A 20,443-nucleotide genomic window follows, 5' to 3' on the forward strand; every position below is an offset into this window, starting at 1 on the left:
TAGATTGTCTTTAGTAATGGTTTTCTAAGAACACAACTATTTTATGTTCTGACACATTTAAAATATACTTCTATATTTGTTTCCTATCAGGATGATTTATGTATGTGGCTAAAAAAATCCAATAATAGAAAGCGCTTATAAATGAAAAGATTACCCCTGCCCTATCCCATCCTTATCCAAACCTATTCAGAGGGGACCTTTTTTAACTTGTAAATTTTTACCTTTTTTTTTTTTTTTTTAAGATTTTATTTATTTGAGAGAGAGAACATGAGAGAGAGGGGGAGGAAGCATGAGTAGGGTGTGAGTGGGGGGAAGGGCAGAAGGAAAGGGAGAAACAGGCTCCCCACTGAGCAGGGAACCCCATGCGGGGCTCCATCCCAGGATTCTGGGATCATGACCTGAGCCAAAGGCAGATGCTTAACCGAGTGAGCCACCCAGGCGCCCCATAAATTTTTACTTTTCAAGATTACGTCCTTACCTCTTAGTTGGTTAAGCGTCTGAGTCTTAATTTTTTTTTTTTTAAGATTTTATTTATTTATCTGACAGAGATCATAAGTAGGCAGAGAGGCAGGCAGAGAGGAAGGGAAGCAGGCTCCCCGCTGAGCAGAGAGCCCGATGTGGGGCTCGATCCCAGGAACCTGGCATCACGACCTGTGCCGATGGCAGAGGCTTTAACCCACTGAGCCGGCCAGGCGCCCGACTCTTAATTTTGGCTCACGTCATGATCTTAGGGTTGTGAGATCACGCCCCATGTAAAGCTCTGAGCTGGGCCTGGAGTCTGCTTAAGATTCCCTCTTCCTCTCTGCACCTCTAAAAAAAATAGCCTGCTTTGTCCCTAGTTAGTGATTATTGATTTTAGACCTTATTACCTGTTGTGGCAGGTGAGAATATAGCTCACATATGGCCCTTAAATCCTCATCTTTCCTCTCAGAGGGGTTCTAGCACTTTTGTAGTTCCTTCTGTTGGTTTCCTTTGTATCTATAAGTAATGTTTTTTATTTTCATTTCCTATGGTGTCACCATACACAGTATCTCTTGACCTGCTTTGTGAGAGGAATACTTTCTCCCCCTTGCCTTTAGCATACCTATCCCCACCTGCCAGCTGTTGCCGTCTGCGGCTTGTCTTTTGCAAAATCGAAACTGGTACCGTTTGCGTTCTGTTCTGTAGTGATTATAAAGTCTTTTTTATTTTGTCTGTGGTTGGTTTTTCAAAGTTGAAGTCAATTTTGTTTACGGTTTTATGAATGCAACTATTACAGTATAGCCAAGTCATGGGTATGATTATGTTCCCTTTCCTAAACAGCTTTTTGCTTTTCTGTTTTTCATGGAGCATGATTCCCTTTTGATTCATGCTGGCCAATTTTGGTCTGCACTGAAAATTAGGTAAATAGAGTGATTTTTAAAAATCAAAAATCATTTATTTGCAGGAATACAGCCCATTCAAGCATAGACATAAGCAGAAGGGGAGTTTATGGGAAAGAGTTAGTGGTTTCTCAAGGACCCCAGAGGCAGGAAGAGGGGCCTGTGCAAGGAACTGATGCCAAGATCTGGGAAGACAAGAACTAAGGGTAACTCTCTCCATGGACAAGTGAGCATAGGGCACCTGGCCGGCTTTATAAGCCACGCTGCTCAAGACTGTGGTAGCAGTCAACCGGAGTTCCTGGTACCAGGCCCACATTTCTAGGAGCAGCTAATAACTGGTTGGTGCAAGTATTCGATTCATCCACCATTTTTAGGAACCCACCTAGTTGGGGTGGATGGTACCTCGGAAAGTGTTCATGATAGTGGTGATTTATTCACGAGGCACGGACTTGTTCTATGAGGAGCACATAGGTCAATTTGGAAAATGAACGCCTCACGTGCCAGGATGCTTGGGGCTTTTAGACCACGTTCCCAGATTTCAGAGTTGAGTCAACACATTAATCTAAACCCAGTGACTTGTCTTTTCTTTTCTTCTCTTTGTATAATGGGAGAACCAATGCAGAGCTCTAACCAACATAGCGTTTTCATCCTCTACTACTTTTTTCCAGATTAATTGGGAATCTTGGCTCCTGGAGGATTCTAGTCGAGCTGAACTGCCTGTGACAGACAAGAGTGATGACTCGCTGCCTGTGGGAGTTGCCATCGACTATACTAACCAAGTGGAAATCACCATCAGTAAGTATGGCCCGATGCAGCTCGTACAGAAGTGGTCTTCTTTCTGAGTATGGTTGATATTTAAGTCCCGTTCTTCATGTTCATGGTAGAATCTACTCTGTGGGGCGCTTTTAACTTCTGTAGCTCGTTTCCACTTGAAGAATGATACAGAGTACGTCGTGACAACATGAGATTAACTTGACATTTATCGATAAGACAAAAGCCAGTCTGCGTGTGTGTGTGCACGCGCACATATCTGTATGTGCTTTCGCATACGGGTGAGATCTAGAACAGGGTCTCATCCCTGGTGGCCTTGCACGGGAACAGCAACACCCTCGTCCAGTCCTGCATAGCAGTGTTCAGTGTGAAGACGGGTCAGAGAATGGGGACCTCAAGCGCTTGGCTTCCAAAGTGGGCCTGAGTGTGTCTTCTGAGTGTGTCTTCTCCCTGCTGGAGCATGGCAGAGCTGCACATGTGCCGCGGAACATGGAGTCTCTGCTCTTCCGTGCTTCAGTGTAGAGCGGTGTCCTCGTGAGCACCACTGAGTTCCTTCCTGTCCTTTCCCTGGTCAGGTTATTGGGTCTCCTTAGTTCACTTACACTGATTCTCTTCAGTCTTAATTGACAAAACACGTTAGGATTCAATTGTGAATGAATATAAGGTAGTTTGACTCACTTCTCTGTGTCCTTCTGTGTGTTTTGCAAAGTGAGTAGTCTGTTGCTTTTCTGCTAGGCCAGGCCCCTACTAGACATGCCTGTCTCGGTCAGGGGAACATCTTGAACAGTGGGACACTTGTTAGACTTGCGGGAGCTTAGGGACAGTCACGGTTGCCTTAGTTTGCTGGAGCTTCTCTGCGGGGTCCGGCAAGACAGTGGCAGTCCATAACGGCAGGAGCTCTCTTTCAAGAGCCGGTGCTCGTGAGGCTACTCGGGTGAGAATCAGAACAAACGGACTTGAACTACCATTGGGGGCGAGTCTGCTACATGCTTTCTCGCTTGGGGCGGTCTTTCCCTTCCTGCCTTCACTTCATGGCCTGGCTCTTTTTTCACTTGCACTTTCTCTTTTTAACAGATGATGAGAAGACTCTCCCACCGGCTCCAGTTCTTATGTTACTTTCAACAGATGGTGTGCTTTGTCCATTTTATATGATCAATCAAAATCCTGGGGTTCGGTCCCTCATGAAGACGCCGGAAAGGCTCTCATTAGAAGGAGAGCGACAACCCAAGTCATCAGGTACGTGTCTCTTCCTGCTCTGGCATAGAGGGAATACCAGGGGCTTGTTCCGGACCGTTGCCAAGGATGAACACTGTGTGGGGACATACAGTGGTCCTCTTCATCAGGCCAGTGTGTCTTAATGAGGCTGGGACTGGCTTTTCCTTGAGCACACACACATTCTTGCATCCCCACAAGCTTTATTCTCCAACCTTTACTTTAGGGGAAAAGAAGTCCAGCCAGATGGATCCCATCAGGTCGTCTCGCAACAGTGTCCTGTTATAGCACCCTGTGTTCTCTGGTCTGAATCCTACAGACATTTGTAGTCCTAAGGGCTTGTACACACATGCGCTGAACGCCGTGTAACTTACGAATATTACATTCGTTGACAAAGCGCTTGTGGAATGTATCATGAAAGTGCACTGTATACTTTTTTTTTTTTAAGATTTTATTTATCTATTTGTCAGAAAGAGAGAGAATGAGCGAGCACAGGCAGACAGAGAGGCAGGCAGAGGGAGAAGCAGGCTCCCCACAGAACAAGGAGCCCGATGTGGGACTCGATCCCAGGACGCTGGGATCATGACCTGAGCCGAAGGCAGCTGCTTAACCCACTGAGCCACCCAGGCGCCCCTGCACTATATACTTTTTGATTGTTTTTGCATGAGAAAAAAATATGTACATAGGGAAAATACTAGAAAGGTGGATATTAAAATCTAAATAGTGGTTTTATCTGGTTGGTGGGAACATGGAGATTTTGTTTTTGTTTATATTTAATTTTCTTCAGGTTTCTTTTCCTCCTCTTTGAAAATATTGCTTAAGTGGTATACGTTTCTTGGAGGAAAATTAGAAAATACAAAATCATTTTGGAGCCCATCAGCCACCATCAGCAGCCGTAGTCAACATTTTTGGTACAGAGTCTTTATACACGTAAATGTGCCCATGCAGACGCTAATCTGTATTTCCGCATTTTTCAGTGCTAGTGTGTCACCTACGAGAACTGGATAGAAAACTTTTTAAAAGAGGATTGTTCCATATTTTAAAATTTTACCATTCCTCTTTTTGAATTCAATGACTAAACTGTCTCTGGCTAAAAAAAAAAAAAAATGTGTGGTGGGACCAGTTCTCTATCTAAGTAAAAGCATGTTGACCAGCTGGCTTGGGTAAGGCTGACAGATATTTTCTTGCTGCTTCCCAGTGCAGAGTGCATTGTTCATAAACAGCCACTGAGACACTTGGGCTCCTGCGTTTGGCAGTGTGAGCCCAAGAAGTAAACAGGGTTCAGGCAGACTCTATAATAGCCTTGTGCTGGCGTGTCTCATCATCTACAGCGTGGCCTCCGAGTTGTTTTTTTACTTTAAGCGCTCCTGAGTACCATCAGCTACACTCATTTGCACGGTCTGTCTGTCTGTTCATAAGCAGTACACCCTGTGGGGTTGGGAGCCTGCGGGATGATGTTTGCTTCTGAGCAGAGTTCAGTGTAAGGGACTTTGCAACTAGCCATCAAACCCCCGAACACAAGGAGAGGCTAGTTTTATTTTTCGCCACTCCTAGAGAAAGCCCCGTCTTCGCTCACACGTGGTCCAAGGGAGGCAGCCGTGTTCAGATGAGCGGAAGAGAGCCTTGGAGGGGAGAAGGTAGGCAGCCAGCTGTAGCTAAAGCGGTCCAGGGAAACGTTAATGGTTGTGCCCATTTCCACGCTACAGCTCCACGGATGCTGGACTAAATGAGCAGAGGGTTTTCATATGTTCAATTCTATTTTCAGTTAGGAACGTGCCCCTAATTTCTTTCGGGTCTGGCATACACTTTTCACATTGGTCTTTTGAATGTGTGTGGAACTGATGAACGTCTGTATGTTTGTGTCTTTAAAGAAGTTAGCTGTCACTGGTTCCATATTGTGTGAAGGAAGTATTAACAATAAATTTGGGGGCGCCTGGGTGGCTCAGTGGGTTAAAGCCTCTGCCTTCGGCTCGGGTCATGGTCCCAGGGTCCTGAGATCGAGCCCCGCATTGGGCTCTCTGCTCAGCAGGGAGCCTGCTTCCTCCTCTCTCTCTGCCTGCCTCTCTGCCTACTTGTGATCTCTGTCTGTCAAACAAATAAATAAAATCTTTAAAAAAAAAAACACAATAAATTTGCTGGCATTTTTACACTGCCATAAAAGTGGCAGTTTACTGGGGTCTTCTTTTTCAGAAGTGTTTTCATACTTGTACCCTAAGTCTTTCATTACTTTTGACATCGTGAAGGTAAATTGTCAGCTGAGACAGTTTGGAAGAATCCAGACCCAGTAACTTAAATGTATTGATAAAAAATACTGCTTCCTTAGTTATTTATTGACTTACTGAACTTGGCAAATTAAGATGTTTATAGAAATTTTGGAAAACAAAAATATTTAAACCTGCCCTTCCCTTCTAGTGTTTTTTTTCATAAACATCTTTCTTCATAGTTGTAATCCTGTTGTACACATCTTTGGTGTTCATACTTTTAATTTAAATTTTGTTTATAGGTTCTTATGTAATCTTCGTGATTGATTTAAAAGAATGCTTACTATTCCATTGAACATCTTTTAGAATTTGGGTTGTGTTAAATATCTTTTTCATGTTTCAGGTTATTCTTCTAGACTTTATTCTTAGAAGTGGGATTACTGAGTCCATTTCTTAGGATTTTTTTGAGACATAATGCTAAAGTGTTTTCTGAAAGGTTATGCTAAATTAGGTATCTGCTGGTGTAAAAGGTTTCAGGTTCATTTTTCCCTTCCAAACATAGGGATTATATGTATTTAAATTTTGATAATTTATAGGACAATAAAAAATATATGTCATTTTAATTTGCATTTCTTTGATGAGGCAGATTCAATGTATTGTATGAATTAAGTTCTTATATCAGAGCCTTGAAATTTCTTTATCTCCATTTATATGAGCTTTTTAAAAAAATATAAAACATATTACCATTTGCCACAGAATTTTTTTTAGTTCATTTACCTTTAAGTTATGTAACCATTTTTACTCAGTCAAATCTTAATCTTTTCCTTTTGTGGTTTTTTTTTTCTTTTGGTTACTTCTAAATTTCAAGTTATTAGACTCTTCAGTGACTCTTCACTTTTTGCCGCATTTGTGTGGAGTTGTACACAACATGTGCTTCTGCATGTGTAGACATCTAATTTATCTGGAATTGGTTTTAGTGACTATTATGAAGTGGAGGTCTGAATTAAAGTTTTTCCCTGATTTCTGTGAAATGTTGCAGAATGGTTTCTTTTTCACTGTAACGTTGAGACATGCATTTTTTTATTCTGCCCGTGAAGTCCTATTAATCTAATGTCTTTCGTGTCTTCTTTTTCCTTCAAAGTTTTGTCCATTTCACCATGTGGAAAGTCCACATCCACCCCACTCCCCCCCCCCCACTTTTTCTTTTAAGATTTTATTTATTTAGAGAGAGAGAGAGAGAGAGAGTGAGCACAGGTAGGCAGAGCAGTAGGCAGAGGAGAGGGAGAGGCAGGTTCCCCGCTGAGCAGTGACCCTGATGTGGGCTTGATCCCAGGACCCTGAGATCATGACCTGAGCTGAAGGCAGACACTTAACCGACTGAGCCACCCAGGCGCCCCTCTTTCCCCTCTGGTGAACTAGGACTGTTCTTTCTGCATTCCTTCTGCCACGAGCCCTTTTCAGTTGTTTTCCGTCATGTGGACATCCGTTGTTACCGCGCTAACTTCTCCCTTCCTTTTTCTCCATTTTGTTCACCACAGGGAGTACTCCCACTACCCCAACCTCGTCTCAAGCCCCACAGAAGCTCGACGCGCCAGCCCCTGCAGCCCCGGGTCCACCGGGTCCACCTTCGTCACTGTCTGCTCCCCCCTCCACCTTCTCTTTGCCTTCTCCTGTTGGAGCTCCTTCTGTGTTCTCCTTCGGCTCTTCATCCTTGAAGTCATCTGCTGCTGTCCCAGGGGAGCCCCCTCCATATTCCAGTGGCTCGGGCGCGTCCATATTCTCTTTCCCTCCTCCTTCTCAAGCCTCCCTAGCACCCACCCCTGGAGCCTCTCCCATGACGCCATCCGCAACCTCGTTCTCCTTTGGATCCTTGGGTTTTAAGCCTACCCAGGAAAGCACGCCGATGTCGAGTGCGTCTGCTCCAAACATGGGACTAAAGACCGCCTTACCACCCTCAGCGGTCAAGGTCAACCTTAGTGAGAAGTAAGTAGCACTTGAAGAAAGTCTGCCGCTTTGGTGGCATGAGTAGAAATGTCACGTGTTATTAGCTGGAAATTGAGTCACTGTGAGTGAAGTTACAAATAGATTTTCTCTTTTATCCTGCCTTCCAAAGTAATAATGGCAAGTGGTAAGAATTTAAACAACGTAAAATGTTTGTGTTTAATCAGTGGTTGGAGTCCAGAAGAGTCTCTTAGAATTTTTTTAAATCATAAGAGGTTTATATTTATATGCTTGTTTTTGCTTTTTTAGATTTAAAATGTAGGAGATCCTCCTTATTTTTACTCATTATTTAATTAATTTATTTATTTACTTTGAGAGGGAGAGCACCCATGCAGAGGGAGGGGGAATCCTACGCAGGCTCCATGCCCAGCATGGAGCCCCCTGCAGGGCTCGATCCCATGACCCCGAGATCATGACCTGAGCTGAAATCAAGAATCAGATGCTCAACCAGCTTAGCCACCCAGGCGCCCTGATATTCCTTATTTTTTAAAAAATGAAGCAATAAGGAATATACGTCCTAGGAGGGGAATGAATCTCTTGTGGTCCTTTTCCCCTTTACTCTCAGAGGCGCTTTGTGACAGCCACCACGGTGGTCTGTGAAGTTGTCCCTGTGTCAGGTGACTCTTCTGCCCGATGGTTCTCAGGGGCCTCTCACTGCTGTTCCAGGACAGTCCAGACTCCATAACGTGGTCCTCGCTTTCCTCCCCGTGGGGCTCCTGCCGGCTCCCTCAGATCCCATTTTTTTACCGCTTTATCTGCTGCTCGTGTTCTCCCCGCTAGCATGCAAGCCTGCGGGACGCGATCCCAGCTTGCCCACGCTCCCCTCTGCTGGCTCCTGTTGCCCCGGAGGCAGTGCTGGCTGTCATCCCCGCTGCTGCCGCTGTCACACCGCCACCTCATTCGCATGGCTGCCTGGAATCCACTTTGTAGTGTCACTGAAATGTCCCAGGCCATTCCGCTCACGCTGGACATTTACATTGTTTTTGGGCTTTTGCTCTGTAGGTGAGACTTAACTTTCCGTGCCCATGAACATCCCAAAGACCGTGATCTGCTCCCCTCTGCCTTTCTCACTCCCCAGAGGAGGTGAGCGCCCCGAAATGAGTTCTCAGTGATTTCCTCGGCAGAAGGACAATGCCAGCCTCTCCTAAGCTTATTGGAGCCCCCGCCTCTTTTTTTTTTTTTTTTTCACTTGTCTTGATAAAAGAAAAATATTTCACGTCCTGATAGACTTCATTTCTCCTTCATGTTAGGTCTCGTTATTTTCATGGAGTAGTTCACTCCTCAGTATGCAGAAGATAAGATAAAATGTTTCCTTGGCAGCGTCCACCTTTTGTAAGAAATAGCTAAACGTTTCTGTCTCACGAAGGCAAAAGCACAGGAGCAGTAAGTCCCCTCGGTGGCATTGCTCACGACCAGCGTGCAGGGGCCTCAGCGCGGGCGCTCCTCGCGCAGTCGGGCTGCCGTTTCAGGTTCACTGCCGTTTCAGGTTCACCGCCGTGGCTCCCTCCACTCCTGCCATCAGCTCCCAGGGTGCGCCCGCGACACTGCCGTTCCCCTCTGCCTCCAAGCCGGCTGCTTCTGGACCCCTCAGCCACCCCATGCCGCTCTCAGCACCACCCAGCTCCGTGTCAAAGTCCTCAGTCTCTCCCTCGGCGTCAGGTATGATCTTAAGCAAACTGTTCCAGAGCTCAGCCCTGAGTTCTTACGTCTGCGTGTTTCAGTTGTTAGGAACCCTCGCCCCCATGGTCAGACGAGACCATTTGTTCTTGCTTCCTGTGTCTCGTGCTGGTGAGCTATGACAGTCGTACTCTTGGCTGTGAGGATTGCCGCGACCTGGGTGCTGCCACGCTTGCTCTCCCGACGTTTCTCATGGAACTAAGCGTACCTGATGATTCAAAAGGAAGTCTCTTGTTGCGTGCCATCTGTCTTACGTGCAGCCTGCCCTATGTGAAGGGCAGTTATAGAACAATTCGGAAAGTTCCATAGACGAGGGAAGGCCTGCAGTACTCAGAGGCTTCTTGCTTCTGATGGCTGACTGTGATTTTCACACTCAGCCCTACTGTGAGCAAGTCTCTATTAAATGGCGATTATAAGTGGAAATAGTTCTTATAACCAGGTTGGATCCAAGTGCATAGTATAACTCCATGAGCAAACATACCCGGCCTGTCTTTTTTCCCTTTCATACCTGCAGAAAGGTTGTGTAAACTGTGTAACAATGACTGTGCCCTCCACCAAGACAACACTTGGTAATATTCTTTTTTTTTTTTTTTTTAAGATTTTATTTATTTATTTGACAGACAGAGATCATAAGTAGTCAGAGAGGCAGGCAGAGAGAGGGAGGAGGAAGCAGGCTCCCTGCTGAGCAGAGAGCCCCATGTGGGGCTTGATCCCAGGACCCTCAGATCATGACCTGAGCCGAAAGCAGAGGCTTTAACCCACTGAGCCACCCAGGCGCCCCCACTTGGTAACATTCTGTACCGTTTGCTTTGTGTCTTCTTAGCATACATTTTTTTTCATTAAAATATTTGAGAGTTAATCACAGAGACTTCACCCCTAAACATGTAAGCACATATCTCTTAAATACAGGGTTACGTGATATGTTATCATACTCAGGAAATGTAACCATAATCTAATCTGTAGCCCATGTTGACACTTTCACGGTTGTCCCAATAATGTTCTTTATGGCTTTTTTTCCTCCAGTCAAGGACCACATGTTCTATTCCAGTTTTTTCTCTTTAGTCTCAGTGTCAAATATTTCTTTGCCATTCTCATCTTTCTCAGCATTGACATTCGTGGAGAGGTCAGGCCAGTAGTTTGGGAAGTCTTGCCTTAGTCTTTTCATATCTGTCTTCATTGTAGGAGAGGAAACTTGAACTGTGATGTGCATACATGGTCTCCATTTCCACTGCTCACTACCAGGATCTCCACCCCCACCCCATTGCCATTATTTAATTCTTACGGTTTGGAGGGTCCTGGGTTATTGGCTTATAAATCCAGTGGCACTCTAGACTCCCTGGGGGATCCTATCCCTAATAGTTCAATCAGGCTCTCTGGAGGTGAGGTTTGGGTATGAGTTTCTGGTATAGTTGTTTTTTTAAAAGCTCCCTAGGTGATTCTAATGTGCAAAAAAAGCAAGCCTTTTTCTAGAAGCTTCCAGGAGGGCCCTGAATACCATGTGAGTTCTTACAAGGTAATGGGATTATTTACACTTTGTCTCCAGTTTCCAGATGTGCAACAGGAGTCTCTGGGGAGTAAGGATGGGCCGAATGGCCAGCCTCCGGGGCCTGCACAAAAATGCACGTACCTGCTGCTCAATCAGAGACTTTCCAGTTTTATCTGCTTTATAAAATAGAGTTTCACATCTAAAATTGTATTATATGGTTTTTCATTTTCTTGGATCAGTTCTGACAAACTGGATGCCACTCTTGTGGCATAAATCATGGAAGGGAGGGCCAGGGACACTGAGAAGCTTACTTTTTTAGATTCGAGGGAAGGACACCTATGCTGGGAGGCAAGAAATGCTCTCTGTTTTCACTGACCTCTTATTCCAGCAGGGCGGTCTACTCAGGGCAGCCCAGGCCCTGTACCCTCCATGGTGCAGAAGTCACCCAGGATAACCCCTCCACTGGCCAAGTCAGGCTCTCCCCAGGTATGTTCAAACCCGGCTTATCGTGGCGTGTGTATTCATCTACTGTCCCATCATGCGTGTTCTTTTTAAAGTGGGTTTTCGTGGTTTAGAATTTATGCCTTTGAAATAGTACTTCAGGCTATGTGATGGGAGTTACTGAAGTCGGAGCTTGGAACGTTTGTAACGTTTGCTCCTAAACGCCATTTCTCTCAGCCCCAGAGTCTTAGTGCTGTTTTCTCTGCTGGTTCCTGAGTTTGTCGTGCTGTGCTGTTGACTTTGGTGTATTCTCTCTCTTTCTCTCTGAAAAGACTATAGCGCCTGGTTTTTTTCCCTCTCATTCCCAAAGTAACTGAGAAATCTATCCAGTGCTGTCTTCTGTGCTTTCCATAACATCTCAGTTTATCCATAACATCTCAGTTTATTTTACTTAACTTTTTTATTGGCATGTAATACACATGGAAAAAAAAGTATTTCTGTGCACCAGCTGAATATGCCTTGGTAACAACACTCAGCTCAGATCAAGAAATAGCACATTATGGGACGCCTGGGTGGCTCAGTGGGTTAAGCCTCTGTTTTCAGCTCAGGTCATGATCTCAGGGTCCTGGAATCGAGCCCAGCATTGGGCTTTCTGCTCAGCAGGGGGCCTGCTTCCCTCCCCCCCCACCACCCTGCCCCCGTCTCTGTCTGCCTCTCTGCCTACTTGTGATCTTTCTCTGTCAAATAAATAAAACTTAAAAAAAAAAAAGAAAGAAAGAAATGGCACATTACCAGCACCCCAGAATTCTCCCTTACATGTGCCCTTTTTAATTATTCCTCTTGCCGAAGGGGGCTCCCTGCTATGATTTCTGACAGCGGAGCTTAGTTTGGCGAGTTCATACCTTCTCTAAAATGGAATCACACTGTGTTTTCTTGTATCGGGCAGTTTGGCTCAACATTATGTTCGTGAGATTGATCCGTATCATTGTGGCCATGTGAAATTCATGGGGCGGCTATGCTACAAGTATTTATTCTACCTGACAGACATCTGAAAGAGCTTCCAGGTTGAAGCTATTGCGAATAGCGTTGTTGTGAGCCTGCGAGTTGAGGTCAAGGGCCGGGGTGAACATACGTGCGCATTTCTGTTGGATGTCTGCTGAGGAGTGGGGTTGCTGGGCCACAGATCACACGTGTGTATTTCTTTTCAGTAAATGCCCACCGGGAGTATAAGAGAGTCAGCTGTTCCATATCCTCATCGGTCTTGCGATTATTCATTTCTTATTGTTATATTTTGCAGTTTCAATTAGTATTTCCCTGGTGACCACTAAATTCAGCCTTTTTTCCATGTGATTTTGGCCATTTGAATATCTTTTTGAATGAGGTGTCTGTTCTCAAGTCTTTAATCTGTTTTTCTATGGAGTTGTCTGTCTTACAGATTTCTGTCAGAGTTTCTTATAATACAAATACTTTCTCTGTGATTTGCTTTTTCATTCTGCTCGTGGTGTCTTTTGGTGACAAATTTTTAATATAGTTCAGTATACCACCTTTTCTTTTATGATTAGTGCTTTTTGTGTTCTGTTTTAAGAATTATTTCTGGGGGCGCCTGGGTGGCTCAGTGGGTTAAAGCCTCTGCCTTCAGCTCAGGTCATGATCCCAGGGTCCTGGGATCGAGCCCCGCATCGGGCTCTCTGCTCAGCAGGGACCCTGCTTCCCCCTCTCTCTGCCTGCCTCTCTGCCTACTTGTGATCTGTCTGTCAAATAAATAAATAAAATCTTTAAAAAAAAATTATTTCTGGTTCCAAGGTGTCAAAAAGATATTTTCCTGTGTTTTTATAAAAGCTTTATTATTTTCTTTTCGTATTTAGATTTACAATTTGTCATCTCAGTTTATTATTATGATTTAACTTTGAGAGAATTTTACGTCACTTTCCCACTTGATTTGTGTGCCTTGGAGACCAGAGTCATGGTTTTTCCTTCTCTTTGCTAACTGGCCTCATTCCTGCCCTCAGCACAGACCCCCACGAGGCACACAGTAAATGCCCAGCTTATAGGTCTAGCTTTTGGCATAGTGCACAACACATGGTATTTATTAGATCAATGTTTGCTGTTCTTTTTAAGATTTTATTTATTTATTTAATAGAGAGAGAGAGAGATCACAAGCAGGCAGAGAAGCAGGCAGAGGGGGAGGGGGAAGCAGGCTCCCCACTGAGTAGAGAGCCCGATATGGGGCCTGATCCCAGGACCCCGAGATCATGACCCGAGCTGAAGGCAGAGGCTTAACCCACTGAGCCACCCAGATGCCCCCAGTGTTTGCTATTTTAACGGTTGTTTATGCAGTCTACAAAGCCTCTATATGGTAATTGCTGTAGGTATCAAATAATCTAAAAGCCGGGACGCCTGGGTGGCTCAGTTGGTTGAGCAGCTGCCTTCGGCTCAGGTCATGATCCCAGCATCCTGGGATCGAGTCCCACATCGGGCTCCTTGCTCATCAGGGAGCCTGCTTCTCCCTCTGCCTCTGCCTGCCATTCTGTCTGCCTGTGCTTGCTCTCTCTCCCTCTCTCTCTCTCTGACAAATAAATAAATAAAATCTTTAAAAAAAAAATAATCTAAAAGCCATCTCAAGTTATATCTCTACAGCAGAACTCTTGATTTCTGTCTCCTTAAGAACCTGTTCCAGGTGGTGCGCTCAAGCCCCAAACCCAGAAGGCATCCTGGATCCCGCTACTTAACGGAAGCTCCCCCTAATCCTTACTAGCAGAAGATCTTGTCAGCTGTTCGCTGATGTGTCGTGTGTGTGGCATGAATCCACATCTGTTGCCCCCGTGAACGTCATATTTCAGGCCGCTGTCGTCTCTTGCCTCGTTACCCTCCTCCCTGCTTTCCCTATTTCTTCTCCCTCTCGCTGACATCCGTGCTTGATTTAGCAGCAAGAGAGATCTTTTAGAATCCTAAATCAAAGAACAAACTCTCCCGGAGCTCCAAAAGTAGTTTTCCAGCACCCTTAGAGACATACCCAGACTCCTCGGTTTAGTCGTACACGACCTGCCCAGCCCCTTCCAGTTCCCTCCCTGACTTCCCCGGCCCACGTTTCCTCTCTCGGCCCCCACTGTGCCGGAGCTCTTTCCTGCCTCGAGTTCTCTGCGCCTGCTCTTCTCGCTGCGTGGCAGGTGCTTCCCCTAGAACTTTCTGTAGCTTTCCGCAGCTTTCCACTTTATCTCAGGACTTAGTTCAGTGACTGTGCTCAGTGAGGGTCTTCCAGGCCCCCTCCTCTGCACGCGCGCCCTTTCTCTTCTTAGGTTCCTGTTTACTTTCGTCCTCTCACTGTCAGCAGCTGAGCTGAGCCGGCTGCTCCACTGCTTGGTCTTGGCAGAGTGTAAGGACCGGCAGAGCAGAGACCTCTTCTGTCCTGGTCGCCTCTCTCCGCTGTCTAGAACATGCCTTACAGCAAGTAGGTACTCGCTCAGTATGGGTTCGAAAGAAGGAGCGAGGGAGCAGTGACTGTATTGCGAGGGGGCCAGGCGCTGACGCTGCCGCTTCCACACAGGCTGGGGATGCGTCTGTCAGTCTTGTGCCTTCCATTGCAGGCGAAATCACTTCAGCCTCCCGTTGCAGAGAAGCAGGGACACCAGTGGAAAGAGTCAGATCCCGTGATGGCTGGAATCGGGGAGGAGGTAAAGTCGTTCCTGCAGATTTGCTCCAGAAGTAGTCCTGACCGTGAGACTGGAGTTGCTCTGAGCGCAGACCTGCGCATGACTGTTTTGTTCTGGCATTCGGCCATGGTGCACCCTGGGGCCGCGTGCTGTGAGGGCCTGGGAGCTGTGAGTTCAGCCCGCGGCCCTTCCTCTTTTCTGGCTCCTGCAGATCGCGCACTTTCAGAAGGAGTTGGGAGAACTGAAAGCCCGGACTTCCAAAGCCTGTTTCCAAGTGGGTGCTTTGGAGGAGATGAAGATGCTGCGGACGGAGTCGGACGACCTGCACACCTTTCTCTTGGAGATCAAGGAGACCACGGAGGTCTGTGCTTGTGATGTTCTTCCTGATTTGAACTGTACTTTCAAAGTCGCTCTCCCAGCACTCCATTCTTCAGGGGCCCCAGTGTTGTTTTTTTAAGAAGGATGAGTAGTTTACCTAGGAATGCCCAAGTTCAGATCCTGTCTTCAGCACTTAACAAATTACGTGACTTGAGGCAAGTTAATGTAGCTACTCTAGGTTTTCGTTTTCTCATACAGAAAATGGACTAATAATAGTTTCTACCCCACTGACACATACCAGCCACTCTATAAAAGTCTCTTACAGTTGCTAGTTTAGGTATATTTGAAAATTCACCATAGTTTATAATAAATTATTAGGTTATGGTAAAGGGTTAGGTTTAAGAGCGTATACGGTATAAAAATACCATGTATTTGTTGTTAATGGTATTTACTGTGTTACTGTTGCTACTGCTTACCACATGCCAGGCACTGTGTTATCTTGCAGACTTCTCAGACCATCCTGTTTGGTAGGTGCTATTGCTCTCTTTTGCAAGTCAGGAAGCTGCAGTGTAGACAGGTGAAAGGATTGGCCCAAAGCTACCCAGTTACCATGTGCCAGTCCCTGACCGTCTGCCTCCAGAGCTCTGCTCTGAAAACTGTCCCCGGAAAGAGACGAGTTCTCCAGGCTGTCAGCAGTGATTGTCTTCTGGTAATGGGACTGTAGGTAAAACCGGCAGCTTTTCTTACTCTTTGAGTTTCTGGTCGGTGGAATATGTGGTTTTTCAGTGAGGAAGGAAAAAAAACCTTCAGAAAGTGAATGTTTGTATTTTTCTTTTCAAACACTGACTTTCTTTTTGTAGACTCACAGGTGCATCATGTAAGCTATTGGAGAAACACCAAGTAGTTGTCCTTGATCCGGACGGAGAGATTTGTTTCTCGAAAATGCCACTGTTTGTCTCAGTATGGCCCTTGTATCTTTTCTAGTCTCTCCATGGAGACATCAGTACCCTGAAAACAACTTTACTTGAGGGCTTTGCTGGTGTGGAAGAAGCCAGGGAACAAAACGAGAGGGATTGCGACTCTGGGTATCTGCACTTGCTCTATAAGAGACCGCTGGACCCCAAGAGCGAAGCTCAGCTCCAGGTAGGAGGATCCAGCCCAAGTGAGAGGTTTAAAACCAACTCCTGCAAGTCATTCTCCCTTCTGAGGTCTCGAATCAGGGGCCGGCCCTTCAGACGTTGTTGATTTCCTGTGAATAATTACTTTCCATAGATGTCCTTGCCTGTGACAAAGAAAAGAGCACTTTTCCATTTCATGTTTTACAGAATTAAAACTGGCATTAGAATCCTTGATTCAGCGGTAAACTTGGTGGAAAGCATACCATTGAAAAAGATATATTTAAAAATCAAATCATGAATAATAAGATTTCATGTCGCAGTTGCTCGTTGAGTGCTAAGTACGGTGCTGGGTGTGTTTTCCACAGTATTTCTAGACTTCAGCTGCACGGCAAGAAGAGAGTCACTGATCCCATTCTATGCAGTTACGGAAGTTGGGCCCTGTGGTCTTAGAAGCTTGACCACGATGGTGATGTTTTAGTAAGAGTGAACAGTTGGAAAGCTCTGCCTTCGTGGGCTCTTTCCTATACACCAGACCTCAGCGAAGTTACTTTTCTCATTCATTTATAATAATTCTTATTCTCTGTTGTAGCAAAATCTGGTTTTCGTTTCCATCTTTCAGTTTACTGAAAATTGTTTCATCACAAGCTTTCACGGGGTCACCTCCTCTCTCTGCATTTGCCAGAGTCCTGGTAGGAAAGGGTGCCTGCGTGGCTACTCTGAGCTTCTCCCCTAGGATGTGAGGTCTGAGAGTGTGGTGAATGCCTTCCTGCCTTGGGGAGTTTGAGACTGCAGACTCGACGCTTCCTGCCATTTCTGTCCCATACCTGGCAAACTGACTGATGGTAGGAAAAGAGAGTCTGAGGAACCCCCGCTGTGTCTCTCGGCCCTTGAGGGCTGTGAGTGTTTACTTTCGTAGCAAGAGAGTGGGCTCCCCACCTGCCACTCGTCAGACGACTGCCTCCTCGTTGCATCTCGATACACTTCGTCCCTTCGTGCGTTTTCACCTCTCGCTCTTTGTTCAGAGCAAAAGAAAAGCATGCAGCTTTGGGGGGACACTTGCCCCATTCAAAAGGAAATACTTTTCTTTTTGTCACAAAACTAAGATAATAACCGCTAGCATTTATCGAGCACGTACCACGTACAAAAGACGGATAAGGAGGCAGATGCTGGAACGGCACAGGTGTCCCCATGAGTACATGCTGGAGCCTGAGTCTGGCGCGGAGCCTGGGCTCCTCACCGCTGTGCCGTGCTGACCCTGGTGGATAAGCAGCCGTGGGAAAGGGAACCTATGAATGTGGGATCAGTTGCTGTGGCGGTGCCGATGAGGGAGCAGCTAAGCCACAGAGAAGTGTCTGTGTGACAGGCCTCGTAAGAGAAGTTGGCTTTTCAGGTAGACAGGGTAGGGGGTGCACTCAGGAGCAGCAGTGCTCTCAAACGCACAAGGCCCAGCGGCACTTGTGCTCAAAGGACAGGGCCTTCCTGCAGCCATGGAGTAGGGAGTCGAAATTTATACTCAGAGTTAAGGTTACTGCTGCTTCCTGGAATCGGGTTGGCTCTTTCTAAAGAACAATTTGCTCTTTTTCCCTCGGGGCATATACCCTTGCCCGGAGTAGTTTCAAAAATCCAGTTAAACACGGTAAGAACTTTGTACAGGTGTAAAAACTTATTCACAGCATGTGGCACGTTGTCCTCTCTGTATGCATGTTTAATGGAATGCTTCATCTTTATTTCACTTTTAATTTTCAAGAGTCAGGTTGTGTAGCCACGAAGGTTAACACCGGACTGAGAATTACTGCAGGCCTCGAATAAAATAGCTGTGAATTTCATTGAGTGGTCAGTTCCATGTCTAGTGCTGACGCTGTTCTTTGAGAAGAGGTGAGTTTTCCTCACCTGGTAAGAAGACTTCTGTGTCACATGCTATGAATAGATAGATGCAGAATTAGTTTCAGCACTTTTGTAGGATCGTTTTGTCTGTGTTATAGTCAGTTTCATGGGTAGGATAGCAAAAGCCCAATGGGTGTGCTGTTGGAGCAGCAGAGTGCCGTGGAAAATTCCTGGAGCATGTTCAGTTGCTTTAATAGGTGCTGACAAATGAGAATGTGCGACAGCATTTTCCCTGGAGCCCTAGGCCGGCACACCCGGCCTGCTTCCCTGTGCTTCGTGACCACTCCTCTGTCACAGTTAGAAAGGCTGAATTCTGTTGTTTTGTTTTAATTATGACATTCTAATGATTATATTAAAGGTTCTGCTCTTGTGTTTTCTTTGTTCATTACGGTGCTCCGTAGAAAAATCTTACAAAATTATTTTGATTGTTTTGATCCCTCCTCCAGGCTCCTGGAAAACTCAGTCATTTGCCTTCTCGTTTTTTTTCTTATAGGAAATTCGGCGCCTTCATCAGTATGTGAAGTTTGCTGTCCAGGATGTGAATGATGTGCTAGACTTGGAATGGGATCGGCATCTGGAACAAAAGAAAAAACAAAAGTGAGCGAGGTCTCTCATCCACCGCGGGTTGCAGGAGACACTGCTGTAGCCTTTTGAACAGATAACTTAAGGGCACTGATTAAAACCCTGCAGTTGTTCATTCTCTTTGACCCAGCCACTATATTTCTGGAAGTTTGTTCTACAGAAGTAATAGCCGCATTTGCAGCAGTTTACATAAAAGAATTTATATCGCAGCCCAGTTTATGACAGTGAAAAATTGGATTTAACTTAATATTAGAAGTTAGAGGGGTGGCAGAGTAAGTCCAGTCACATTTTTTCCTTAATGTGGAATACTGTGTAACCACTGAATTTTTTTCCCCCAAAATATGGACGAGGTAAGACAAAAGTTATACTGGATGATCTCGGTTTGGAGATCTAAATGTAGAAAACAGGCTAGAAATAAATCTGTCACAATATTCAATTATATCTGTGATATGGGGTTAAGAGGAATTTTTCTTTTATACTTTTCTGTATATTCCAAATCTTCTTGAGAAAACTTTCCTCATTAGTGTGGATGACTTAGAAGGAAGAGAGGAAGAAAGGCACAGGAAAACCTTGTACTACCGTGGTCTTCTGTCCCCAGACATTTGGTCGTATGCCATGTTTTCCTGAAGGTAATTGCAAGCGGTAACACTGTGAGGACAGCGAAGGTGCCCACAGGAAAGCTGAGAAACAGATCAGCCCTCAGAATGCTCAGCTCCTGAAACACCTACACTTGAGTAGTGTGATTAACCCTGTAAGGAAGCAACCCGGGAAATGATCTGTTTACTTGCTGTTCTGTGGGATCACAGAACTTGTAAGTGGGACAAGCTGGGTGTGATGTCAGGGGCTGGGCTAGAATGTGCTTAAAATTCAGCAAACAGAACTCAATATGTCATATTGTACAACACGGAGGAAGGCATTGTACCTGCCTTGGGAGCCTCAGTTTGGAGCATAGGTGGGAGAAGGTAGAGGTGAGCATCGATGCTGCAGACGCTGGTCAGGGGGAGGATTCTGTGACCTGGGCACTTGTCCCCTCGGCAGTTGGGCCCCATTAGAGCTGTCACAGCTCACTGCACTGGTCTAAATTCATGTTCAAGTGTATGGGAGGGAATGGCTTGACCTGACAGTAGCGGCCTTCTGTTTTTCATGACAGATGGATTTCTCTCTGCTAATTAATAAGTTAGCTTCTTAAACAATGTATGATGCTAACAGAGAAACCGGACTTTCTTCCCCTTTAGGATAACCATGTATTCTCTACCTCACGTGTTTATTTTTTTAAAGTTCCTTTTCTGCAGTTTAAGTTTGTAGATCTGTAGTTTTCTAGCGCATCTCTGTTTTTAAGTCCGTCTAAATACTACCTTGTATCCTACTGAAATGCCATTTTAAAAATTTATGTTGAACTGTCACCAGAAAGAAAGGGACTATTGTTCCTTTCTTGTTTTAGATCTTACAGGTGGGGGTAACTCCCAGTTGCTAAACCGAGAGCTTAGCCCAGTGTTTCTTAACAGCACCCTGAGGAAGTGACTGATGCCCACAGGACTCTAGTGGACCCCAGGGCTTTTTTTTCTTGGTGTAATCGACATGCAGGAAAATAGCCAAACCCTAAGTATATAGCTGAAAGCATTCCCTGCTCCCCCATTTTTGACTCTGCTTCCCACCCTTTTCTTCCCCGGAACCTCTGTGTGGTTGTCTGATGATGCTGTCCTTTGCTGCAGGCCTGGCCTGCTTACCCTAAGCTTCTCCT

General features: G+C 45.6%; 1 protein-coding gene across 6 annotated transcripts in view; it reads left to right on the top strand.

The window, feature by feature from the left end:
* Positions 1-20,443, top strand: part of LOC111145520 (nucleoporin 214) — a 99,547-nt gene that overhangs the window by 10,372 nt on the left and 68,732 nt on the right. For 3 of the 6 annotated variants that reach the window (XM_022500413.1, XM_022500410.1, XM_022500412.1), the window contains exons 10-18: positions 2,030-2,156; positions 3,207-3,368; positions 7,084-7,528; positions 9,033-9,205; positions 11,098-11,195; positions 14,735-14,821; positions 15,012-15,161; positions 16,103-16,261; positions 18,614-18,717. In XM_022500413.1, coding sequence (XP_022356121.1) covers positions 2,030-2,156; positions 3,207-3,368; positions 7,084-7,528; positions 9,033-9,205; positions 11,098-11,195; positions 14,735-14,821; positions 15,012-15,161; positions 16,103-16,261; positions 18,614-18,717 — 1,505 coding nt within the window. The remainder of the gene's footprint in view (positions 1-2,029; positions 2,157-3,206; positions 3,369-7,083; positions 7,529-9,032; positions 9,206-11,097; positions 11,196-14,734; positions 14,822-15,011; positions 15,162-16,102; positions 16,262-18,613; positions 18,718-20,443) is intronic. The other 3 variants (XM_022500414.1, XM_022500411.1, XM_022500415.1) reach the window with 2 other exon arrangements.

Source organism: Enhydra lutris, unplaced genomic scaffold (genome assembly GCF_002288905.1).
Source record: "Enhydra lutris kenyoni isolate GAN:26980312 unplaced genomic scaffold, ASM228890v2 scaffoldscaffold13, whole genome shotgun sequence".
NCBI lineage: Eukaryota > Metazoa > Chordata > Mammalia > Carnivora > Mustelidae > Enhydra > Enhydra lutris.